The 27,646-nt window shown below is 35.3% G+C and overlaps 1 protein-coding gene across 13 annotated transcripts; it reads left to right on the top strand.

Annotated features, from left to right (window-relative positions):
• Window positions 1–201: 201 nt before the first annotated feature.
• Window positions 202–27,646, top strand: LOC105841231 (PAN2-PAN3 deadenylation complex subunit PAN3). 13 transcript variants are annotated; one of them, XM_021350485.3, is made up of 17 exons: window positions 202–584; window positions 696–803; window positions 876–962; window positions 3,054–3,179; window positions 5,705–5,792; window positions 7,101–7,160; window positions 7,701–7,811; window positions 9,821–9,919; window positions 10,713–10,952; window positions 13,729–13,880; window positions 17,308–17,429; window positions 19,209–19,311; window positions 20,931–21,067; window positions 21,330–21,408; window positions 23,263–23,378; window positions 24,091–24,253; window positions 25,087–27,646. In XM_021350485.3, the coding sequence occupies exons 2-17, from the start codon at window positions 729–731 to the stop codon at window positions 25,201–25,203; spliced, it is 1,875 nt and encodes a 624-aa protein (XP_021206160.2). In that variant the 5' UTR covers window positions 202–584; window positions 696–728; the 3' UTR covers window positions 25,204–27,646. The 13 variants fall into 13 exon arrangements, with proteins under 13 accessions (XP_021206160.2, XP_021206158.2, XP_021206159.2 ...); XM_021350483.3 differs by having other exon boundaries at window positions 7,686–7,811; XM_021350484.3 differs by having other exon boundaries at window positions 7,098–7,160.

Raw genomic sequence — 27,646 nt, 5'->3', positions numbered from 1 at the left:
AATTAACAAAAACCTTATTATGTATTTTTCAGTTTCTTATCTTTTACTGCACATAAACAACAGATTCATTCCAATACGGGTAAATTTATCAGAATAAGTCGAAAATCATTAAATTGTTATGCTAACGAATTCACACACCCCGGATTGTACTAGATTCTATAATGTTGACTTACATTTTACATGGGTAATGTTTTTTAGTCTATGGAAGACTGTTTCACTGTAGTGTACGTACACTGGTACACACTACCTTCACCGACGTATTAGGACTCATCTCTTACCTGTTCCTGTTTAATGTCTCTATTGTCTTCGTGTCCCCGTCTCTGAGAGTCCGTGAATTTTGTATTAAAATTGCTGCCCCAGTGTTTTGTGTGAATGAATCAATAAAGATTGCCTTTAAGCCCCGTCTTTTGAGACAATGAAATACGTAGTTTTTAGATTTTTGAGGGTTTGATTTCTATCACGTATTTAATATAGTATTCTAGCTTTCCAAATATGTCTGGTTGAAATTGAACCCTTAATAACGACATGTTGGGGTACTCTCATTGTCATGAATAACTGTGAATCGAAAAGAATCATAAATTAAGGTAGGTCAATTTTAAAGTGCTTACTACCTACATAAGTTGGGAACAAAACTGTGAAGTAGGTACCTACGCTACTTTTATTGATTTATTGACTATGTTTTTTCTTCTTTGCAGCAGACTGCACAGACGCACTGCAGTTTTGAAATTATGGATCCATCAATATTTCTACCATACGCACCGCCTAACGGGCTTCCACAAGAATCGAAGCTAGTTACATACATGGTAAGACATTGTTTTTTAAATTTTTATTATTATTTTAAGAAAGCGATTTTTTTTAATTGTCATAAATTTTAGAGTCGCTCAACTTCGACGCCCACACGCTCTCTTAACCATGCTATAGGGAAGCTCACTTTGGATTCCTCACCACCAGGTGTTAAGAAGGTAATATTTTCAAATAACATTTTAGGAAAATAAATATTTCTTATGATTAATTCCACCTAACATATATCTTTGACATTTTGAATATTAAGTTGCATCATAATGTCAGAAATACATATCGACGCTTGAAAGGCAAATGTGACTAAGCGACAATGCGTGAATCTTACAGAAGACTAATTTATAGTTGAAATTAATTTAAAATATACCTGAAAAAAATTCTATTTTAACGAATCTAACTGTAGGATTGAAATGATTTTAATAGACCTAGAAATATATTTTTATTGCGCATCGAATATGGTTATTGCCTATCATTTATGTACAAGGCAGTAATTGTCGCTTAGTCACATTTGATTTTCAAGCGTCAATATTATGTGCAGATGTGTATGAACTTGAAGCCTACACTACATTATATAAAAAAAGGTAGACAACAGCTTGGCTGTGCCCTGGGCATTCCTGATGATTATGTACGATGGTAACCACTCATCATCAGATTGGCAGTAGGCCTGTCTGCCTACAAGAAAAATAAAAAACCTAAAACGGGTTTTTCTTTTTTGGGACTTATCCCATATGTCTGGATAGTGGGTACCAACTAATTTTTTTTTTATTTCATTATGGTAAGTGTAAATGTGTTGTTGCCTTAGTCCTGAGACAAAAGGATGTGAAGAGGCATCTGAAAAGTTGTAAGATACAGTGACATACACATGCTTATCATAAAGCTGCTAGTCATGTGAGCAGCAAAGGTACAGAAATATGTATGATTTTGATGATAAAAGTTAAAACTGAGTAAATTTGTCATGTTTACTGGATACTGGTAGCTGAAATTATCATAAAATCTAATTTCATCAGACATTATTCTTAAGACCCTAACTGTTATTGAAACAAATGTGAACCTACCTACATAAAAGCAGACATGAAAAATTATCAAAGCACTATGTCATGTATGTCTCTTTAAATCAAAATTTATTATTCAATTCTTATTTAATTTATATATAAATCAGATTATTACCTATACTATACCTTTGTGGTAATGGACAACAAAGCTATTTTTTGATTTTATAGAAAACAACCAATTCTTAGATGTGAATACTCAAATTACAGATTTAAAAGTATGAATGCGATTTTTCCTCTGGCTAAATAAAAATATGTATGTAATTGAAATAATCCATTCAGTTCTAAAAATGAATGAAATTTTATTGTAAGTTTATACATTAGTCAAACCTTGCCTGCTTTGTTGGCTGTTTTTTTATTTAACTTTGATTCAAGCACTACCAATATTTTTATTATCACCCACAATTCCAGTCTGGAGTATATCTGAAAATTTCATTAAAATCAGTTCAGCCATTTCTAAGAGTATTGGGAACATTCATACATACATACAACCACTTTTATATTGCCATGTTTAAATGTTGGATTACAATTTAACTTAAAGTCACCAGTTAAATATAACTAGTGGTCCCGCAGTAGTCAAAATTTGATTTTAATCAATTGAAATTTAATGTTTAAAGATTATTATGGTTCTATTGACAAATACTATTATACTTATATAATATAATCACAGATTTCGCCAAAACCACACTATACATTAATAATAATAAAGACAAATAATATTCATCTATTCTCAATTTGACCAAAGACTAAGGCTAAGTTCATATGATCGCGCGGTACCGCGCGTCACCGCGCGGTGGTAACGTTCACATGACAGAATGTACGCGCGAGAGTCTGGCATCAACATTGATTGAGAATGGACGTGGAGGAAGCAATTTGCTTATTAATTTTATACAGAAAACTGAGACATCGGAGAAAAAGACAAAGGCGATACTGGGTGCATCCTATTTTAATCGAAAGACTTTCTTCAAGCCTTTTTGTAACTTTATATCCCGACCTGAGACTACACGAATAAAATTCTTTTACTACCTGTATCTTTTATGCATGATTTAAAAAATAATTAGCATTGTGCACTTCTTCTCTATATTCTCTATAAGTGTGGAAAATTTCATACTCCTCTATCTGTGCAATTTTCGTAAAAAGGGATACAAAGTTTTTGCTTTACATATTAATATATATATATATGTATAATAATAGTTTACTACACAGGTATTGGTGAGCGAATTTATTCCGATGAACTACTATGTTCCGCCACCGAATATGCTTCCCCCAGAATCACCTGAGGGTCCACCACCACCTCCTATACCAATGGCGAATGCTTCAACTGTCCATCAGGTTAGTCTATCATTAATGTTACAACAGATTTATAGAGTCCATGATCAGAAGATATTCTGATGGAAAAAACTTCATTTGTGCACGTTTTTAGGCTACTAAATTTGTTTCAACAGCTCTTCAAACGGCTTCAGGAATTATAAAGTTTAAAAATTTTAATTTATCATTTTAATAATTATCATAAAATGGTTAGATTTCACAAATTGTTTACTGCTGTATACCATTGATCAGATCTCGAACCTAAAATTTTCAAAAGCGGTAAAAAAAAATTAGACTGGAAGTGTTTGAGGTCCTTTACCCATTTTTTGTGATTAAATAGTCACAGATAAATTTTTCTTGATATGTAGTAAATCCATTATGGGGTCATCCTTATACTAGCGAAGGAGAAACAAGTTCAATTTCGGATCCTACAATAATACATCAAAGACCTTGATTCAAGGTCAGAAAAAACGCGCCTACCGAAAAAAAGTCTGCTTTTATAACATCTTAAAATGGTAAATTCCATGCGTTTGTCTTCTATTTATCGGTTCTTACGTATTTACACTTGGAGGTTATAATTGCGAGGGTGAGCAGATGCCAGAGAGTTACTCCGTCTTATTTGCAACAATCACGACATGTGTGAGACAGAGTGTCCACTAGGGTTCTACTCTGGGTGGTATATCCACAAAACAAATCATCCTACAACGTCCCGCTCCTACGGGGTATCACAAGTTACGCAAATCACAGGTTTTTTATTGGTACAGACAGATACAAAACCAAAAACCAATTCGTTGCTAACTTGGAACGGTCGTGGAATAATGTCACAAAACGTATATTTATCATTTAACGAGAACATAATTTGCGGCGTGGGGTCATATATCTAATGAAATGAGGAAAATACGATATATACATATTATGTACATCTGTTGAGCCTGTATTTGGTACGGCGCACCAGTATAAGTCGACAGCTCCACTGTTTCTTGCTTCCTGATGAAAATGACTGCAAAGACAAGTTAATGGACGTGATAAAAATATCGGTAATTATGGAAAACTAGTTCCGTCTCAGTAGCAATGCCGCACAAATGGCTCTCAACATCAATAGCAGGTACGGAGTGAATACGACGAAGGCACCACTCCTTATTGGCTTGAACGCTTCCGACATGGAACTCGAACGGGACGAATATCCGGCCAGCCTTAGTTAATCTCTCGTCGTTCTCCCCGGCCCTTGCTCCAGCAGATTACCACTTTTCCGGACTTTGGAAAAAAAACATCAGTATAAGTCACATGAGGCAGTATAAAGAATATTTACTTTATTTACAATACTTACTGAGTCTCCTCACATACAATTTTTTTTTCAATAAAGGAATCAATACTTTTTTTTAATAAATGATTTTCATATTTTTTTGGTGTTTTAATTTTTCCGCACAAAAGGCCAACTTCATAAGTAAGGACCTCCTAATATTAGAATTTTGAAAATATGTAGGTAAATTTGTTTTATGCTGCGTGTTGAATCTTCTGCTGTGATATCCGTGGCGCGAGGGTACACATGTTACGGTAGACTGTAGTAGAACTTTGAAGAAGGAATATCGCAAGTGAAAGATAATGGTTTAATGGCTCACTAAAAGATCCTGCATCCGGGAGAGGTAGTAGGGGCGTGACGATAAACAGTGCAGACGCGCATCGTGAACATCTGATCGACGGGGCGGCGACGAAAGCTAATCTATTTCGGCCAGTCATGCTAGTGCTGCAGGTGTTCCCGGATACCTCGAATGAAAACCAGCTAGTCGAATCAATCACCACCACCGGTCGTTCTTTAAGCTCTGCGCCGCGCCGCAGTACATTGGCGCCACGCGGCCACATCCGAAATGGTTCACTAAGGGAAGCCGCCTCATGCAAGGGCTGCAGTTGGACGTGAGCTCTCCTCTTGCCCCCGGCTTAAAGCCTACGGTTCGATGCAGTTCGAGAAGAGTTCTCTCAATTACACATTCATTGTACCCGAAGTGCTTAAGATGAAGGATACATCAACAGCTAGCAATGATAAAAAATGATAAAAAAAATCTACTGAATTAGCTTGGTGCTTTTTCCAGTGTGACTTCATCAGAATTCCAAATAATTGAATTTGTCTCGAGATGACTACGACTGAGTGTTTTACCGCAATATCTAAAAAAACATCGGTGGTGCGAAGTATTTGCTCGGTATTAGTTTATCATGTTATACTTGTATACATTTAAATCATCTTATTTTCCTTGCTCCACTGTAACGCTCTGTCAACATATTTAAAAAAACTCCACCCTTATATTGCCGATAGAAAGAGGTCGTTTGCGAATAGTAAGCAGTGTGCCTCCAACACAATCGTGGGGAAATTGAAATATAGAATACATGTAGTACACACAAGTAGTCACAAAAAGAACACAAACATAAGTACGCATGGCCTTTTGTAATTATCCAAAACGAATCAGCGTGCTTTAATAGGAATTCACTGTACAAAATAAGACAAGACCATTTCCATTGACATTTATGCAAACGATTATGCAGTTAAATTTTCACAGGAGAACGTGGGAGGAACTACCTATTTCTACTCGACCAATTCAGACAGCCTCAATACCACTAGCGGTCTTAATTCATCGGCTTCCATGGGTAAGTCATCAAATCCACGATAAGTTAATACTTTTAATACTTAATACCCAACTAATATTATGAACAAAATACACTTTATGCCTATAGCTACATTTTTCTAGTAGTAGTAGTTTCCAGTTATAGTAAAGCCTAATAAAATTATGAAATTGTCACTTAGTAACGTAATTTAACGGACAAACAAAGATCACACAAAACCTGCAATGTCGGATCTGTCATCATATTTCAATCATACTCGTATTCATGAGAAATAGCAATAACAAACAATATTCATGAGAAATTTTATTGAAATATCAGCCATTCTCCGGTAACACTACAAATTTCTTGGAATTGTTTGTTCAGTAACTTCTCGGTGTTTAATTACTTTTATTAGAACTGCGGATTGCATCGTTAGCCTCCTATTTATATTTTTTTGTGTTACTCAAAAAGAAACCTAATTGCTTTAAGGGATCAGAATTAAGTTATTTCCTTTTGACTACAACCCACCTTGTGTGTTTGATAAAGTTTTTACATCATTAAACTCGTTTTACGAACAAAAAATGTGGATTCAAATGATACATGATTTTACGTTAAATTTAAATGTAATTTCATGTAAATAAATATCGATATGATATAAAGAACAACATCACCGAATCTGTCTAGAATTCTTAATAATTATTATGCAAAGTTTCACACATACTTGTTGATCGTCGTTGACGATGTATTTCAATATAACAAACTTCGAGCATACCTTAATAAGCTAACCATGTCTGGTTTAGTACCTGCAACCCCCTTGTCTAGACAGTGACTATGGATATAGTATGTTTCTATGTTTCTCTCCGAGGGGTGTCTGGGTTTGACGAACTATTGATTCGACGCGTTTGCAATGCGCGTATGTCGGTCCACTCAAATCAACAACCAACCAAATAATAATATGTATAGAACATAACATGAATACACGAATAAAAAGAAGAAACGGACATTATTATGAAATATAATATATATGTTAGCATTAATAGTAAATGTACTTAAATGAAAAATACAATACATAAAATTGTTCTTTCAAACCGGTACGCCACAGAAAAAGGACTCGAGATAAAGTATGCTTCTTTTGAAAACTGTTTTTAAATTATTCACGTGCTTCCGCTTACGAACGCCAATGCAACTCACCACTGAAGGGGCATGGAGTACGAATATCAATAATGCAATTAACGAAATTCTTAATTAGATTCTATGGTCTATGCCCGGTGTTAGCAAACTAAATAATAAAATTGTTTCTTGATATATATAAGTTTCCTTTATTTCGTTTTGTATGGCTAACAATACCAGAAGAACCGTGCATGGACTACTCTCTGCTGAGCACCGCAAGACCATATCCATTGGTATACCCATGTAAGCAAGCCTTTTACGCATGATTTTGGTGTCCATCTGTAGAAACAAAATCATTTTATTTGGTTTGGTTGTATACTATTTTCTATAATATCTGTGTATCTAAATTAATAAATAGAAATCGATAAAATATTAGGTTGGTTTTTTTTTTGTAATTTATTGTGTATTTTAGATTATTTACTAATTTTTATTGATAGTTCTGAGCTGTTTCATCATAGCTTATGTCATATTTTTTTAAATAGTTACAGAGCCGATTACGACACCTCACACGACGCTGGAAACATGCTTATTTACTTTATACAGTATTATTTAGATAACTTAATTGTTTAAATATTTATTTAATAAATCATAAATATTATTTAAATGTTGCATGTACGAATAAGAATAACTTGAGGTTTACATATATTATTTTACTTATTAAATAACGTAAACTCTATTATTGATTAGTGTCAGTGGATATTTATGTTTATGTGTAAAATAATAGTTTTATTGAAACGATTTATCAGGCATATTCAAAGCGTTTTTAAGATTTCCACCAACCAGGTCCGTCTGAGCCATGTCTAAACGCAGTAGGGCCGCCGATGGTGTCTCCGTATGCTTCGCAGATGTACGCTGGGGCCTTACCGCAGCCAGGGCCGTCCACCAACAAACAAGGTTCGTGTTGTCGATGCAATACACTTACCTATTAACAGAATTGAAATTTAAATATACATTTGTAACGATCAGTATAATCATATATATATAAAAAGATTTATTAATAAAAAATATCTATTTTAATGCTGATACAATTTCAATTCTGTCACAGGTATTTCAAGTTTTACTAACAGTGATTGTGTTTGCTTAGTCCAACCGCATTGCCTATTTCTGCCGCGAACTAATTATGCAATTTTCGATTGAAAATTACGATAGTCTATTCGAGATTCGTCAATGTGGCATTGGTAGTCACGTTACTCTGTTGGCTCTAGTGATGGATGATTAGATGAGGCGTAGAACCATTTGCCGATCTAAGCAAACATAATCTCATAATCATTATCACTAATTTGCTATGCGTTATATATATATGATAAAGAAATCTATGTGCTACTTGTGTAGGCAGTGCTTCTCCCATGGCTGATGTTCATCATTGATGGTAACCACTTACCGTCAGATAGGCCATATATGCTTGACTGTCTACATTGAAAAAAGACGAGAGCAAAGTCTAGAAGCAGATGTTTTTATTGTAGAGGCAAAAATATTGGGACAACATAATTAAGACAAGAATTCGATTTGAATCATATATTCCTGTGTTGTGCCACCATTATTGTTCTGGTTAAATTGTTTCAGTATACAATGAAATAACAAATAAACGAGGGTGGTAGGTCCCTTTTTAACATGAAATAATAAAAAAAAAAAGGAGGCTTCAATATATTCATTGCGATGTTCTTTAATCTTATTAGAAGCAACCTGCGTAACATTATAATTATAGTACATCGTTTAGAATGAATTTATAAAAACAAATGCTTGATTCATTTCAAATATACTTCGAACATCCAGGGGGGAGACAATACAGTATTTAATACACAAAGGATCCTTCAATATTGTTCAATCTCATTCGTTTCGCAATATTAGCATGTGTCAATTTCATTATGCTATCAATTTTAAATCTTTTGAATACCTGAACGTTATTTGTCATGCGTCAAAAGGATGGCTTTGTTTAATATTAATCACGTCATGTGATTTATATAAGGGGCGACGTAGTCATCCACATCCTACTAGCCCTGACCCCTGGATCATTAGACTTGCAAAAATCAGCGAAACTCAGCACTAAAACAAAGCATCTTGCTAAGCGAATGAATAAGATTATTTCAACAGCTCGGCTAGTCAATTTATTTGTTAAATTGACCGAGCTATGCTTTGCTATTTCTATAGGAGCGTCGCGTGCCCAAATGTAAAAGCGTAATAAATGATAGTCATTAATATTATTAAACTCTGTAAGATCATACAAATAAAATTATTGATCTAATTTTTGCACTTTAGATATTATTTTAGTTTCCATTCGAATCTGTTGGTCTAATACTCGGTTGCATTAATTACCTTCAGGAATAAGGCACCGATGTGAATTTGAATTTATAAATAAAAAGCGGCCTTACATGATGTAAATCATGTGCCATTTATGATAAACGAACCCTTTTCGAGCTCTCCTTTAGACATCGTTTAGAATCTGAATGTACAACAAAGTGGGATCAGTTTACGCTCTGAACTATAACCACACAATTGCTCGTTAAATCTTCTATACACGTCGAGATGTCAATAACCATAAGAGAGCTTATTAAAGTAAAGCATGGCGCGCAATGTTTAAATTTTAAGGGAATAATTTCCGCGAAGCGCCTGCTCGTTTAAGCATACCTTTACATGACTTTAAGCTTTGCTAATATTATCAGTGAGCGAAACTCGCAGAGCGACATTACTACTATTGAATAGCGCGCTACTGCTAAAGCGCTCCTTCGATAAACGTTGCTACGAAAATCGTTTAAAGAACATTGCTATGAATATAAAAGTTGATATTGAAGCGTATGGGGATATTTCATTTACCTACCTACCTACCTCTTTAAAATATTTTTAAAACTGTTTCATGTTTGTTTAGAAAAAAAAACAACAACAGTTTGAATTTTCATTGTTCGCAGGTCTAGCGGCGACTTTTTACAATCCCGAAACAATACGGTCTGAGATCTACGACAGGAATGATGATGTTTATTTGCAGCCTGATCTCAATCAGTTTCCAGGTACATCGGTTCTAACAAACGAACGACCCGGCACGTAAAGGGGTTTTCGACTTAATTTGATTCCCTTTTTATTAATACGGAAATATGAAAAATAGATATTTTTTCTTATGAGTGATTATTAAGACTGATATCACTCTAATGGCATCGTCTCATAGATGTCATCGAAAAACAATGTATAGATATGCTCCGAACAAAAGTTATATCGCAAAAGATGCTTTCAATTATTACTCAGTAAATACGTCATAATGAAATCCAGTGTCTAACGCTATTCTGTTGTAAAATGCCTCCAATGAAATAGAAATTTTAATGGATCATTAAATTATGAATATGCGTTTGTTGTTGTTAGTTGATCGGTTTTTTTGAAGGGATTTTCTGACCTAGTAACTAAGACCTTTAAGTCATATTTTATTTTAATTTATTATTCTTATTTTTATGAAAAATGATAATATGGAGTGAAATGAAATGAAGATGATTAATTTGCGACATTAATCAACTGGGACGAAATTAAATGTAATGATATGGGATGAAATATAATCTCAGTATAATGGTGGTCATTTACTGAGATTTTTTCAGTGGACTTTTTGAAGGATCCCGAGAAGTTACATCCAGCGCCTTTGTTTAATTTTCCCACATTTGTGCACTTTCACAGATATTAAACAGTTAATAAACCACCACTGTTACACATTTAAATCAGAATAAACACTAAATAGACAAAATAAAACAAATCACAAAACTTCACTCCTTGCGTTCCCGCCAAAAAGTCTAGTTGATCGGTAAGTTCTGTGTGTAACAGATATACCGGACAGCGTGGACATGTACGCCGAGCTGGTACCCCTGGAGGGTGCCGTGACGCATTCGATGTCGACATCGTACCGCGCTACTAACCGTCAGAACGGTGATTATGTGGCTCTAAGGAGGCTCCATTCTTACACGTCGCCGGCCTCCAAGCGTCTTGAAATGTGGAAGCAGATCGACCACCCGAACATTGTGCGTCTGGAAGAATATTTCAGCACCAAGGCTTTTAACGATATATGTGAGTAAATTTAGCAACTTAAAACAAAATGATTACATTTCCAAGCATAATCCATTGCTCGGTCTACATTGTTATTTTAATATAAATGTTTTTTTATGTAAATGCATCTTTTTTTCGAAACATTTAGTATTTTAACGTTTTAACAGTCAGGTCTCAGCTAAATTAACTACTATATGTAAGTTAATAGCGTTATTAGTATTTTGTGCAAGTCATTGTCTGCACATATTGGCAGTTTTTTTTTAAATAGATAATTTTAAATAATGAAAATATAATTATCTATTATTTTTATATTTATCTAATGTATTAAGGTTTGGGCTTTAATTAATAATCATCATCATATTAATGATAACAGTTCTTATTCATTATAATTAAAATTACATTAAAGCAGGAGGCTTTCACGACGAAAAAAGTTCTCTTATGCTGGTAGGAAGATCACAATATAATACAACACTAAGGACTATAACTCTGAAATTACATTTTTTTTTATTAAATCTACTTCCGTTAATATTTCAAATCATAGTAAAGGGCGTTTTTAAATAATAAAAAAATTAACGCAAGGTTTGAATTAAATAGAAAACACAGTTTTTAGTCTTTTGATTGTTATTTTTCTATTGTATCATAAAATACGTAGGATAGGGTTATTTATGGAATAACACATCGGGCAAATTGCCTCCATGGTCTTGCATGCACTTACATATTATGCAAAAATGTAGTTGAATTTCTTTGATGCAGCATTGAATCTTATCCTTTAATGTACGGGTGGTCGTGGATTTGTTCACCTATAACTATGATTACAAATAGCCCCATAAACAGAAATGTAATGGTGTTAAATCACACGATCTAGGGGACCGATTCTGATCACCGGAACGAGAGATTACACGACCTGGAAAGGTCTTATGCTTATGTAGCAATAGGATTGTTTTACGTGCTGTATGGCATGTGGCACCGTCTTGTTGAAACCACATATTAGCCACATCAACATCCAATTTAGGCAGAATGAACTGTGTTATCATGTTGCGATATCGAGCACCGACCGTTCCCCATCAAAAGAAATGTAATGGTGTTAAATCACAGGATCTAGGGGGCCAATACGAGAGATTACACGACCTGGAAAAGCCTTATGCTTATATAGTAATTGGATTACTTCAAGTGCTGCATGGTATGTGGCACCGTCTTGTTGAAATCACATATAGCTACTTCAACATCATCCAATTTAGGCAGAATGAACTGTGTTATAATGTCGCGATATCGAGCACTATTAACAGTCGCTGTTTGAACAGATTCTTTTTCAAAAAGTATGGTCCAATTATGTTTCCAACGTTCCATTTTTATTAACTAACCTTAACTGTCAGCTTTCAAATTGCCGTTTTTTAGGGTTGCCAACTTTGTGCAAATGGCAAATTCAAATCTTGCGTTAATTTTTGAGACACCCTATATTTACAATGAAAAATACTATGACGAATATTTTAAACAATTTCAAATGTTTTAAATGCACACATTGTCATTATCTTGTAAAAACAAAAAATGTTTACGTATAATACCTACCTAAATGTAAATGTGGGCGACAAATTCAAACGATCAATTAAAAGAAAAAATACCCCTCGCTTGTGGTTTATGCTTAATCCAAAAGGAATTTATTTGCGGCGACTAATATGGGATAAGTGTGGTTCACAATTTTTTTCACAGATTTACTTTATATACCTGCCTTAGCTTATAATGAAATGTCTTCATGAAGACCTAGCACTTTATTAATGTTACAAAATTTTCCACCATCACTACGTTTAAAATTTAAAACCATTTGAACCCATGTTAATCACATTATCGGGTTATTGTTCTGCTGTTTTGAAATTCAAAAATGACCGCTATGCATCTTAAGCCTTTTGAATTTCAGTTTTATTATCGTTTTTTTTTTAATGAAAATGTTTTGTCCTGAGTGACTTCATGCAAATGAGTCTGTATTCAGGTGACATATTTCAAGTTGCGTTACATTTTAAAACAGTATTGTTCTGACGAATTAACTGCTAGTAAATTTTATATAATTAATGTCCAATAATGTTAAAATAAATGTCCAATGTTCACATGATTAGTATGTGCCCTTAGTCTCTCAAATCTTAATAAGCCACTAAAATTTAGAATATATCTACATACACGAAAGACATGTAGCTTAGACCAAAAAAAAATTAGACAAATAATTCGATATACATTAAATAGTTTTTACCAAGATTCCGTGGAATCCAATGAAGGTTTCGTAGTGCAACTCACAGACACAGCCCACTGAGTTTCTCGTCGTATCTTCTCAGTGGGTCGCGATTCCGATTCGGTTGTTAGCAAATTGTCTAAGTCTGAGACCTGTGAGCTCGCCTATACGTTCGGTGAAACTATTACAACCCCTCGATGTTGCTATCTATAGATACAGTACAATCAATATCAATAAGTCAAATAACAAGGTTTTCTGTCTGTTTTTCTTTTTACTGGTGGTAGGACCTCCTGTGAGTCCGCACGGGTAGGTTCCACCGCCCCGCCTATTTCTGCCGTGAAGCAGTAATGCGTTTCGGTTAGAAGAGTGGGGTCGTTGTAACTATGCTGAGACCTCAGAACTTATATCTCAAGGTGTGTGGCGCATTTACGTTATAGATGTCTATGGGTTCCAGTAACCAGTTAACACCAGGTGGGCTGTGAGCTCGTCCACACATCTAGGATGTTTATTGACCAAATCCCAATACCGTAGTTATTGGAAGACGAATTATGAAATTATTCGAAAATATCAATCCAATAGCACTGGTCCTGGTGTACCAGTATCATCCAGCCGCTGTGACTCTGATGAACAAGTATTTGTCCGGAAACGGAAACAACTCCGCCGAGGGTGGAGCTGCTTATCATGATCCGTTCTCTTCGGACCCGGATGCACCGCGTCCGTATACCCATCAGGTTTGTGTAGCGTTAATGATGTTATGATTATTTATTAAGCTATTGCATAGATTTTATCTCGGGCTTTAAGCGCGGCGACTGAATCAAGAAATTTCGTAACGAAAATAACCTGTCACCCCACTACGCCTACTATGTAGCTCGCGTTCAACACATTCAGACGTTGCGCTTGTGTAGTGTTTGTGAATAAGAGCGTGGCGTGACGTCACACTGCATGCGCATCATGAAAAGTCTGCCCATCTCTCTCTCGCGCGGTCTAGGTTATGAGTGTGAAGGGGACAGTTAATGTTTTGCTTTTATTAATGTTTAATATAGCGTGGTCTTGTTTTATTATTGTTTTAATATTAAAATATCATTATCTAATTATAATTGCATAAGTTGATAAAAAATACTATGCAATAGCTTTACCGCGGCAGTTCCCGAGTGCCACACGTTTTTTTTCTCTTGGGAAATTCGTTTTCTATGCTTTTAGTATATTAACTATTAGTTAGCAATGAAAGATTTTCTGATCAAAATAATTGATTGTTACTCATTGATTCTTAACATACTAAAGTCCTTCCCCTGATGCATCGGTGACTGAAAATTGGATTTTTGTGAGTAAGAACATATCCGTATGGCGAATAGATCAGGTACCACAGAATGTTCTACCTAAAAAAAAGTCAAATACATCGAACATTAAAAACGCCACGAAAAAGCTCTCATCTTAAAATAACAAGATTTATAATACTCGTATACCAACCACTCAAACCTAAATACAAATTCCAATCCTTTTCTGCAAAAATAGGGTTGTGATATCAACCTTTACTCAATGTATTAATTAGAGAGGGGAGTAATAGTAGTAAACTGGGTAAGCAGAGTTCTCATACTCGTTCTGAATAATAAATCCTTGTCAGCCTAGAAACGTTCATTGCTATCTATTTATAATTAATATTTCAATATAAATGATGTGATTTCCTTGCTCTCTCAGCAATAATGACAATATAAACCTACATATACACTCGTGGACAACTTTAGAGGAACGCAAAATGTGCATTTAACATAATATAATGGATATTAGGATAGTTAACTTTATTATAATAATTTGTGTTTGATTATTTGTAATACAGTAAGTACACTTTGTTTTACTGTATGAATTCATCTTTTTTTTTCATAAATGCTTAACTAACGGCTTATATAGCTTGGGTAATCAGTACTTACATACATACATATATACATACATAATCAGTACTTAGTGTTGCCGCCCTCGAGCTGTTCGAACTTCTAGACTCCTTGCGAACCATTTAATATTATAGTAAATTGATAAGAGATTGCTTTCCATACTGCCTATAATACGTTTCTAAGGTCTCTTAAATTAGCGGGATTACAGTTGATTTTCTTTTCGAAAATTATCCCTTACGTTATTATTGGGCTTAATTCGGGCGACCGCGCTGCCAAACCCTTCCATTTACTTCAAATTTTTGGAAGGTGTCCGACACCTACGGTCTAACCGAACATACTTCTCTCCAGAGCGAGCCTACTCTAATCTTTTCGTCATCTGGCTTCAGGTAGATCTGACTCATCTATGACTAGAACCTGACTCCAAACTTCGTGATATGAGCAAAGCTTAACTACCGGATACTCGAGGCTATGTAGCTAGAAACCTGTGGCACGCAAGTGTGAATTTCTTCAGGCCGATTTCAAACTTCTTCTCATAGTTTTTGTTCGCACTGAATTCCTGGAATTTCTTAAAGCATCATTCTTACTACGGCAGAAGTTAAGTTACGGTATGTAAGCTCTGATACCGATGAACTGATCATCTCTGGTTACATTTTTCTGTTTAGGCGACAAGTTTATAGGTGTGTCCAGATTCACTTATGGTAACGGTTCTTATAACTTGCGAGTGGTCTTTTGCCTTGTTAGCATTCTTAGTTAATTTGTATATTTCACGGTTAAGACAGCAAACAACGCAGTCAAGGCAAAAATATAAAAGCGCAATATGAAAGCACTCTGGTAGATACTTTTCTATCTATTTTTGCAGCGAAACTGTTTTGGGTTTCTGTTTGTAGGGTAGGGCGGTCGTTATACAATACAATTGAGATTTCGAAGTCATGTCTCAAGGTGCATATGGCATACACCCTGTCTAATGGCTCTAGTAAACATGTAACAATAGGTGGGCAAAATTGTTCGCGGTATGAAAGAACGCAATTCTCTCCAATATCTATAAAAACAAGATAAAGTTTGGGATTTAAAATCAAGAAAAAAATCTCTAAACTTTCTTTTTTAATGCGTTTTAGCTTGACACGTATTTCCATCTCGCAAAAGCATATCCCGGAACGCGAGAAAAAGCGATGTTCTCTGTTCACACCAAACCGCTGCCGTTGAAATTGGAGGTCAGGATAGGTTACTCGCTCCGATCCTGGCCGTCCAAATGTTTCGGATTCCCAGCGTATGTCGATTTGGGTTACCCAATAAGACGACGTGTAAAATGTCTACACATGTTTTGAGTAAGAGCAACCGAGTCACGGATGATCGAACTCTCTGGTCCACGCTGTTTCTAGCCCAGTGATGCGTTTTGGGCGTTAGAGGCATTATTGGAGGCGCGGCGTGTATAGCCGACCGGACTACCAATGGTTGTGATGACCACCATTGTGGCGTCCAGTGAGGGGACGGCCGTGGGGCAAAGATGAGCTTCCGTGGAATGCGTCCCCATGCCTTACGCTTGACTCTGTTGAGCTAATTCATCCGAGGCTGAGACGCGGGTGTGTGAGAGACGGGGGATTTTAGTCGCCTCAATTCTAACATACGCGGCCTACCGTCTAGAGCGATCTTAACATGTATTTATTATACCTCTTTAGTTAACAGAATATTTTGATGCGACCTTCACTAGCTTCAAGGCGTTTGATGAACTTGAAAATCTATACTGTTGATATAGACAGATGACAGTACAATAATTTGATAACTTTGACCTAATATTCTGATCAGAATCAAGCAAGTTAAAAAAGGGTTATATTATTTTTAGTTCGGCTTACTATTAACATGTTCTTTTTTAATTTATATTTGTTAATACAGTTTAATGCAATTACAATACAGTTTAATACAATTTTAATGTTTGTGGCCAGTACAAACAATAATTAGACCTTTTTTTTCAATCCTCTAAATTTGTCCATAAGTGTACATATAAGTCAATGGCCACATCTATATATAACACAACATCACACGAGATCGGGTCGACCGCTTTGGCTAATTTATTTTGCGTTAATTGAAGGTTTATATATGAATAATTGTTTTTGAAAACATCGACATTCCTATTGTTACGCTTTCGACGTCATACTTATGTGGAAGCTTGTTTCATGGAACACCGTTTCTCTTTGTCTCCTTTATATTTAAATTTACGCATATTCGACTATAATGGCATCAAATTAAGTACAATAAAAAAAACTCGATTTGTTAGAAAAATGCCATGCTCCGTGCGGTCGCATGCGGTGCTTTGCTTCCGGAAGCTGTGTTGTGGAGTCTGCTCGTGCAACTGACGGCCGGCTTGCGCGCCATACATACAGCCGGACTCGCCTGCAGGTACGAATTCATTGTAGACTTAATGCGAATACTTGCAATGTTGAGCGTTAATTATCGGCGTTCACTCACTGCTCAGACATAAATTTACTAATTAAAGACTTAAATCTTATGTTCGTAAATTGATTTTTATGGCTTAAAATAAGAAGCGCACCAACCCCCAACAGGAAGGGAGAATTGTGTCATGAACAAAAATTTAAAATATATTCGCAACGTAAACCAGCTTTTTGTGAAATTAAGAAGGCAACAATTTTAGTTTATCTCAGTTAATTAATTGAAACTGCTTATATAGTAAATGTCAAATTGTAAAATAACCAACCTGAAATAATTTCATTATTAATAATTGCATATAACAATAATGGTTTCGCGAATCCTTACGTACGATCGTGATGCCAGCCTTGATATATCAAAAAAAATAATACATCAATGGATGCCAGTCTCGGCTTGGTTAAGTCTTGTAGCTAGAACTAAGTTAAATACAAACTACGTAATGTAATGTTTTCTTCGGCTTTCGCGAGTCTTAGATATCTTCAAAACTACTTAAGCGTGTTCAGAAATTTCGAAGTTTTGAATACTCCACAGATTTTGTTGTCACACACAGGCGACTGAAGTGTTATTCATCGAAATTCGAGACAGCATTTGAGTGTACATGTACACACACAGACGGAATTTACTACAACATACACACGAATTTAAACTTTCAAAGCAGTTTTAGTAATTCGAAGACTGACACGCCATCTTATATTACTATTTTATTTAGTAGATTATAATGAAAAATTATCTTTCACGGCATTGTACAAATTCATAATAAAGAAATTGCAGTTGAACAAAAATGTAATTGTACATTTCTCATAAATAAATCTCTCAAAATATTGCAAACGGACTGAATTTAAAAAAAAAAAAACATTTATTTGTAAGTGAGTTCATACGAAAAAAAACAAAGAATGAACTGTTGTGACGTTTAATTTTACATTGTTATTAACAATCTGAAAGTAAAATTGTATGTGCGACCTTGACCAATAAGAGTCAATACTGCCGATTTAAAAAGACATATTGTTTGTTTATTTTTCATAAGCCGACAGTATTGTCCACTAGAAGAACATTGTAAAAATAATTACTATCTATATGGACTTCATAAATCGAATTTGATACTAATCCTGATTTCGCTGACGCTAACTCGTTGTGTCAGCCTGGTTTTTTATTCATTACACAAACTATTTGCAGGTTTGAAACTTTAACTTCAACAGCATTGTATTTGAGTCGTCTATTATCAAAGGTGGCAATCTGTGCATTTGGACAAAAAAATGTTATTGATATGGCGATACAGATTGATTTGAATATAATCGTCTCCTTCAAAGAATACGGTTCAAAACCTGCATTAAATAAAGTATTAACTTAACCTGTTATTTATCTAAGATGTCGTTCAGAAAAGTTTTGTGACTGCCAATGGAATACAAAGTCAATAATTCGTTTTTCTGATTTACGAATAATTGTCCAAAAGTCACATTGCCAGCTTTGATAATAGTCGACTCGTTTGTGAGAAATATTAATAAGTGCATACCAAGGTTTGCGATCTGCAATGTAATGTTTCAGTAATTTAATAAATTAAATCTAGTGTCGGAACAAAAATCAATAACAACGAAACTCCGTAAAGTTTGGAATGTACTGACCAAGATCGGAGTTAGGCGTTATTTTTTTTATAAAAGGTTATTGGTGAATCGAGAGTGTCTTTTTTGCGCCGCATGTAAAACTTTGTCAATAGTCTGCGATTTTATAATATAGGAGCCTGGAGCCGACCAAGGTGATCATGAACGGATGTCGAGTCCGAATTGCATGGTGCGGTGCTGCTGATGCTCTACACAGCAACACCAATGATGTAGTACAGGTAAATTATAATTTCATACGATTCACAATTATCTTTTTCTTTTTTTTATTGCTTAGACGGTCGGACGACCTCACAGCCCACCTGGTGTTAAGTGGTTACTGGAGTCCATAGACATCTTAAATGCGCCACCCACCTTGAGAAATAAGTTCTATGATCTCAGTATAGTTACAGTATAGTCAACAGCTGTCTCACCCTTCAAACCGAAACGCATTACTGCTTCACGGCAGAAAAAGGTAGGATGGTGGTACCTACCCGCGCGGACTAACAAGAGGTCCTACCATCAGTAAAAAGTACAAAATAAAAACTATTTCGATATTTATTAAAGTACATATTTTCTTTAAATCATATACTTATTCCATTTAACTGTGTATTATCAAACGAAACGAAAAGAAATATTAATCTTATATATTATAAAATTCTCGTGTCACAACGTTAAGTTACCATACTCCTCTGAAACGATTTGACCGATTTTTATGAAATTTCATATGCATGTTCAGTAGGTCTGAGAATCGGCTACTATCTATTTTTCATTAAGGTTGTCCACCCTTAACGTTTATTTTTAATTTTTTTGGACAAATTTATTGTTGTTATAATTATGGATTATGTGGTTAAATGAGGTTTTGTTATTTTTATATTCCCTCATCGTTCAAGGCGCTACATGCCTCTTTCACTCATTTACCACATCCTTACACACTTACATTTTTTTTTCTACCCTAGTAATTCCCTAAAAACTTATTTATGGCAAAACAACGTTTGCCGGGTCAGCTAGTTATATCTATAAAATAAAGACGATTTCAATATTTATGATAGTAATTTTTTTTAAATCATATAATTGTTCCATTTAAGTGTGCACTATCAAACGAAACGAATAGTTATTGATCTTATAACGTAAGACATTAAAAATATCGATTACATACAAGAACCTCGATAAATAAGCAGGGAAAGTGTTCTATAAATCCGATGCTTGTTTATTTTATTATAATTTTTTAAAATGAATTCTAAAAACATTAACGAGATTGTAAATACAACCTTTTATTTTACTAACAAGAACACTATATCAAAAGATCGTGTAATGGCGTTTTTGCATAAAATATTCTATTTTCAAAGAACTAGTGCATTGAAAATTTATTCATTGTGATTTGAACAACTTTTGAATAAATTTATAACAATGTCACCCTTATAAAAGAGTAGATATTTTATAGATAATACATGAATTTAACATAAGAGTTTACGGAACGTTTGAATGTCACTTTCTTGACCTAAGGCAATGTTTGTTGTTGTTTTTTTAAATTACGTTGATCGTTTTGTTTAGATTTCTAAGTTGAAAATGATTGAAATTTAAATTTGCTCTAATAGGTTTGCTCTATAAAATCTTTTAAAGAATTTGTTCCAATATAATAATATGTTTATTAACCTGAAAAGCTATGCAGTAAACAATGGCGGAAGATATTTAATATTTTCATATATGGGATATATGAAATGGGGTATTTTCTGCATACATACCAAGTTTCAAGTCAATCGGATGCACGGTTCAGTAGTTATAACGGAATATCCGTAAAAACCATTGTAGATCTATAATATATTAGTATAGATATAACGAAGTACGTGTCAATGCATAGGCTCAGCAAGACGATCTGACCGCTTTGGGCCGGCTGGCACTGGCTCTAGCCTGTCGCACCATACATTGCGACAACCTCGCAGCGTCCATGGAACTCGTCGCTAGGACCTACTCTGCGGATCTGAAGAACCTAATTCTGTATGGAATTTGTTTTTTTTATTATTAACAATCGATAAGTTACGGTACGGTTCTAGTGTATGTCTCTTTATAAACGTAATTCTACAGCATTTATTCCGGTAACTGTGAATTAGATGCTTAGGAAATTGTTGCTTAAAATATATAAGCGCATAGAAATGTTTTTCAATTACTTAATCTATAAAGCCTAGATTTAATGAATTTAATTAAGATTCGGTTTTTTTTTTTCGTTACGAAAATATAATATTTTATTATGCAACTTTAGGTATCTGCTGTCATCCTCGCCTGCGCGTCGTTCCGTTATCGACCTTATGCCTATGATCGGAGCTAGGTTCTATACTCAGGTAAGATCGTCCTTTTTGCTTCTTATTTTTGTTAAGTTTGTATTATAATTCAATTGACCTTAATTTCACAGCCCACTGAGTTTCTCGCCAGATCTTCTCAGTGGGTCATGATCCGATCCGGTGGTAGATTCGGCGAAGCACTGTTCTTGCTAGGGCCAGTGTTAGCAACAATTCGGTTTGAGCCCCGTGAGCTCACCTATATACGTTAGGGTGAAGCTGAAATAGCCTCTCAAGGCTATCAATCAGCATAGGTAGGACAAAAAAAAGAAACTTAATTTTATTAGTTTTATATTTTATTTTATTTATTGGGTACCAACATGACATACATCAGCACAGAACATTACAAGTATCATATACATTGATTTCACACTAAATGCTAACACAATTATAGGTACCGACGGTATGCATTGATAAAAAAAAGCGGTTTGTTGTATAAAAAAAAAACTATATATAACATTACAACAAGACATTACATTATTACACATTTACTACCAAATACGCTATTACTTAATTGAAAAAGCTCATTTAGCAAGGTTGTAGTGTTCTCGTCTAAAACTAACTGACGACAGTGCCAGCAAAAACGTCCAGAGAATGCTTGCTATGCAAATTGTTTGATTCCCCAACTAGTCTACTGAGAGGCGCGTTCTTACCGAGGTTGGTGTATGTAGTATCTGGGAACCCTGAACACCATCAACTTCGAAAGCCTGTTTTTGTGTTTTTGTAAATAACATTTGTTAATAACATCGTGTAATAAAAACCAAACCCGCAAAATTATAATTTGTGTAATCACTGGTGGTAGGACCTCTTGTGAGTCCGCACGGGTAGGTACCACCGCCCCGCCTATTTCTGCGGTGAAGCAGTAATGCGTTTCGGTTTGAAGGGTGGGGCAGCCGTTGTAACTATACTTGAGACCTTAGAACTTATATCTCAAGGTGGGTGGCACATTTACGTTGTAGATGTCTATGGGCTTCAGTAACCTCTTAACACCAGGTGGGCTGTGAGTTCGTCCACACATCTAAGCGATAAAAAATAATTAAAAAAACAAAATTGTAAAATTGTCTATTATTCCTCTTGCGATCGTGCTCCTCAGATTCTGGAAGTTTTTGTTTTGTTTCTGAGCTTAGCTAGTGTAGTTGTGATGGTCTGATGAGATCCGCGGCATGTTCCTGCAGCACCGAATCTCGCAAGTATCAACTCATTTGCGGTTTGCACATCTTAGGGTCCAATTCTCAGTAGAAAATGAAGACACGCGGTTTGCGCACAAGTTTTGTCTTCGTCTTGTTTACGAAATGTTATAAGTAAATAAAACACATTGTGACCGATATTTTAATACAGATATGTTATGTTTAAATAAATGAATAAAACGGTATTGATTTTCTGTGTTTTTACATTCATGTTTCAGCATGTATCGATGACTAATACCTTTGTTGTACGTCACACTCGTCCCAGGGCGCATTATATACACACACAGGACGTATTCCTACATAATAAGAGACATGTTGTAACTCACCTACCTATCTGAAATTTAGCATTTAGCAGTTTTATGGATTCCTAATTATTTCATAAATTCATTATTACGAAAAATCTGTTTTGAAAAGTATTGATTTGGATTTTCAATAGATAACGTGCTTATCAAACTTATCGAATTACGTATCACGCAGAAATTATGTAAATTTTACAATAGGTTTAGTTATTACAGCTCATAGATACGTCAACTTTAATTCCGGCGCGTACAATTCCCGCATAGACTTTAATTAATTCGAAATAATTTTCTTATTCATCCTGGCGGCAAAATGAACCGAGTGGCATTATCGGGAGGGGCTTACTCAATATGAAATGATAATTTCAAAACAGGTGGAGGCACTGGAGAGACGCGCTGATGCGTTTGAAGATCAGCTGTCCCAGGAGATAGATAACGGTCGTCTCCTCCGCATATTAATCAAGCTTGGCATTGTCAACGAGCGTCCAGAGTAAGTTGATAAAAAACATCAGATCACGATATAACGGACACTAATAAATCAATTAGTATATACAACGTGTTACAAAATACCCCTTAAAAATATAATTAATTATCAAAGCCAAAAGTTTTGTCAACCCTAGTAAGCTGTCATGTCGTAGAACCAGATTATTTAACAGAAAGCCCTACGTACCTATTTTACCTAATAATTGTCTACTTTAATAGTTTTTCTATTTGTCATTCATAAATGTTTGCTACCTCAATACAAGGATGTCATTATACTCAAGTACTGGCTTCAAAAAAAAGTCAAGTAAAAAAAAGATGTCAATTTTAAAGCGTCTAATCAATATCCTACAACTGTTTAGAGTTTTTTTCAATATTTTTTGCTAAATAACGATGCTTTCTAACTCGGAGTATTACAGTATGATGCTATGCATAGGCCATGAAGATAGCAATTTAAATCGTTCCGCGAATTAGGTAGAAATGTAGTAGTAGTTTACTCTTTAATTTTACTGTAATAGGGTTTGCACATCATTGAAAATATGTATATATTTTTTGGGTGTATTTTATACATCATTACTACGGTTCTTAAACATTGTAAATGGACTCGTTATAAGGCCCCATTTAACCTCCTTTCGGCTTTATGGGTAGTTTTGTAACACCCTGTATATACTAGATTGACTATTGTAGAAGAAAACGAGGTTTTGAAAATTGTCTCTTAACAGATTGAATCTGGATCCTGCTTGGTCGGAGACCGGAGATCGCTACATGCTGAAGCTGTTCCGTGATTATCTGTTCCATTCAGTGACGACTGACGGCCGTCCTTGGCTGGACCAAGCGCACCTAACGCACTGCCTGAACCAGCTCGACGGAGGAACTGCTGCGAAGGTATTATCCCTATCCCTGATTCTATCGGCACGCTATGATGGCCGTTTTAACATATTGCAATAGTGATGTGAAATGTCAATTCATTCTCGAAAAAAATATAATCTATACTAATAATATTATAAAGCTGAAGAGTTTGTTTGTTTGAAAGCGCTAATCTCAGGAACTACCAGTCCGATTTGAAAAATTATTTCAGTGTTAGATAACCCATTTATTGAGGAAAGCTATAGGCTATAATAACATCACGGTAAGGCCAATACAAGTGGAGCACCAATAAAGAATGTTTCAAAATAGGAGTTTAAATAGCTCCTTAACATTCTATAATTCAAAAATATTTTCACTTTCTACGTAAATGAAGTGGGGGTAAAATTTAGCGTTATGTCAAAGTAACTATTTCACACGGACGGAGTCGCGGGCTAAAGCTAGTAATAAAATAAAATAAAAGAAATAAATGATATTAAGCCACGTTTCTTATAAAGTAAAATTAAATTCTAAACGCACACAGAATTAACTCGTAATCTATCGTGATATTTTACAAAATACAAGATTTTCGTTTTGTCAATCAAAACATTATAATCACATATTCGAGAAAGTGCTTATACCGCCGCCTATTGTACGAACGTATCTGCTTGTTGACTGTCTTTTGATGTTAATTGTGTTTTGGTGTGCAATAAAGTATGTTTTCTCTCTCTCTCTCCTCCCCCCCTCTCTCTCTCTCTCCTCCCCCCCTCTCTCTCTCTCTCCTCCCCCCCTCTCTCTCTCTCTCCTCCCCCCTCTCTCTCTCTCCTCTCTTGTACCTACTGCACGTATGAGTAACGAATGAATCGGTTATGAAGGTGGAGCTGATGTCTCGCGACGAGCAAAGCGTCCTGGTCGTGTCCTACGCTGAGCTGAAGCACTGCCTCGACCAAGCCTTCGAGGAGGTGATGCAAGCCTCCGAGCCCGATTCCTAGCTAGCACTGAACGCTGGGCCTATGTCTGTGCCCGAGCCAGAGCCCGAGCCGGAATACGGCTCCGGCTACACCAATAGCATACCCATCAGGCACGGCGACGACCTGGGCTACGTGACCAACGCGTACGGCTTCAGCTTTAGTTTCGGTTATATCAACGGGTTCAGCAGGGAGAACAACGTTCCAATAAACAATCAGTTTAATGAGCGCGACAACAACGGCGACGGCGGTAATGGCGACAACGGCGAATACTTCTTTGGCGGCCCAGGTAATGGCAACCGCTGCAGTTGCGGCCACGATTACGAATACATGGAGTAGTTCGCTAAAAAAACGTGACATTCTCGACTATATGTATTCATTCATATCCGTATATATATAATAATCAATTCAATGTTTGTTAGTCAGGTTGATGTATTACCACGTATTCGTATTCGGATTGTGTACCAGTAAATGTGCTGCGAGCACTGTTTACGTACTTAGGAAACATCGTCCCGATCAGGACTTGTACTTACGGACATTTGATTCTATGTTTGTCCAAGATAAGATTGAATTGGATTGCATCGTACTGGGCTATGTCCCTGTACGGGGTTCATTAGGAACCTTTTTCTCGAACAGAGGTTTTTTTTAAATCTTATAATAATAAACATATATTAATCACACTGAAGATTTCAGATAGTTATTATAAACAAGTTTAATCATTATATACTCCCTTTTGTGTGAACGCATTTTTATTCGTAGTATTTTTGTAGTAGTACACATGTATGTTCTACACGTAATATACAGGATGTAATAGGACTTCCGGTGTCAATACACTACACCACATCTCGTTATTCGAAAACAGAATTAGGAATATAACCCGAAGGTTATATAGATTCAGTATTTCGTGATCCCGCAATGAATGCGTACAAAATTCGGGGTCAACAACCGCACCCAGTATGCAACAAGCGATGGAACCTCGTCCAAGTCTCTTTCGCGGCGTCAGCCAATCACTTATTGTGTTATGTACGATCAGCAGTAGAATTGCATGGGATAAATAATTTATTATATATTATATAAAGATGATTTTATATAAATAATATATTAAATATAAAGACAATTATTGTCTTTAATTTCGAGATCTTGTTCTATTACATCCTGCATATCATAACAGCGATGCGTCGGAGTTAAATAATTAATCATGTAGATTTAAGTCATTGTCGAGAATGATCACGTAAGCCGTTTTATTACATTTCATTAGTATTTATATAATAATAAACGTAGTGTTTATATGTAATAGTAATGGTGGAATTATGATTCTGAGGTGTATTGGTCCGGTGTTCGATCGTTGCCTGCAACATTTTTTTTTTAATATGAACGCCTAACCTATCTACGTAAATGAACGGTAGATTCAAATTAATTAACATCAATAAAACAGATGTAATGGCTTAATTATGAATAAAACATACCGTTTCTTTTTCTTCTATTGTGGGTATGTAACGACAACTCGGATTGTTAAACGATCTCATTTTCAAAGCGAACCTATGAGGGGACCGCGTCAATCGCGCCGCTCTATTTAGTGTTTTTTTTTTCCAAGATAACTTAGCAATTAAACCATTTCGTATAATAATCATAATCTATAGTATTTCCGGAGCGCCTAATGGCTGCACGCTAAGATTTAGCCGCCCGAACAAACATTCCAAGCTATCAATGTGTAACGATCAAATGTTTTGTGGATTATTGGTATGATGACGGCGCCGTCCATCGATGAGCGTTTCGCGACTAACGACGGTAGTGTCGACCAAAACGATCATTTTGGAGCACGAACACGTTTATTTTGGATTACATCGACTGTCGTGTATTGTGCGAATTTGTGTTTTTTTTTTTTGTCCGAAAAGCGCAAACGCTCATTTTGTACTTTGGTCACGTAGATCTGAATTTGTATTGGGCCTTTTATGTGTACTTACAAGTCAGCTGCAAGACCCAAAACAGCAGGCATGTGACCGTCGACAACGGTTGTGTTTTTTAATTAAATTTTTTTTTTTCTATTTTTCATATCCATTTTTTTTTCTTATAATTTTATTGTGAAGTTAACGAACCACCAAATTAATAGGAAACGTATTACAATTGATTATGTATCGGCTGTTTCTACTTAAGAGTAGTATTATAGAAGCCTATTGGCTGCTGGAGTGGCAGGATATTCACTTAACAATTTTAATAGACTTGAAAAAAAAACTTAATTTTGCAAAATGGTACTGCATTTTCAAACCTCAAAAAATATTTTCTTTATATGCACTGCTATACATTGCATGGTTAAAACGTTTACTTTATATTTATTATTTAATAGTATATTTTTTTTCTTGATTTAGCAAATTCCGATCTATGTAAAGATGGACATTTGTAATGGAGAACGAAATATTTTCTGATAATTGTAAGTGTACTTCTTTTTAATAAATAAATAAAGCTCTGA

This window comes from Bombyx mori, chromosome 1, assembly GCF_030269925.1.
Source record: "Bombyx mori chromosome 1, ASM3026992v2".
Classification (NCBI taxonomy): Eukaryota; Metazoa; Arthropoda; class Insecta; order Lepidoptera; family Bombycidae; genus Bombyx; species Bombyx mori.
Note: the sequence above shows the minus strand (reverse complement) of the source record. Positions and strands in the feature narration are given on the sequence as shown.

What these genes read in the sequence shown, in the direction of transcription:
- LOC105841231 (XM_021350480.3), top strand. Translation starts at nt 729, where the DNA reads ATGGATCCATCAATATTTCTACCATACGCACCGCCTAACGGGCTTCCA. An exon ending in ACACCAATGATGTAGTACAG is followed by an intron (nt 19,312 to 20,930) that starts GTAAATTATAAT and finishes GTCAATGCATAG; the next exon opens with GCTCAGCAAGACGATCTGAC. An exon ending in ACGGAGGAACTGCTGCGAAG is followed by an intron (nt 24,254 to 25,086) that starts GTATTATCCCTA and finishes TCGGTTATGAAG; the next exon opens with GTGGAGCTGATGTCTCGCGA.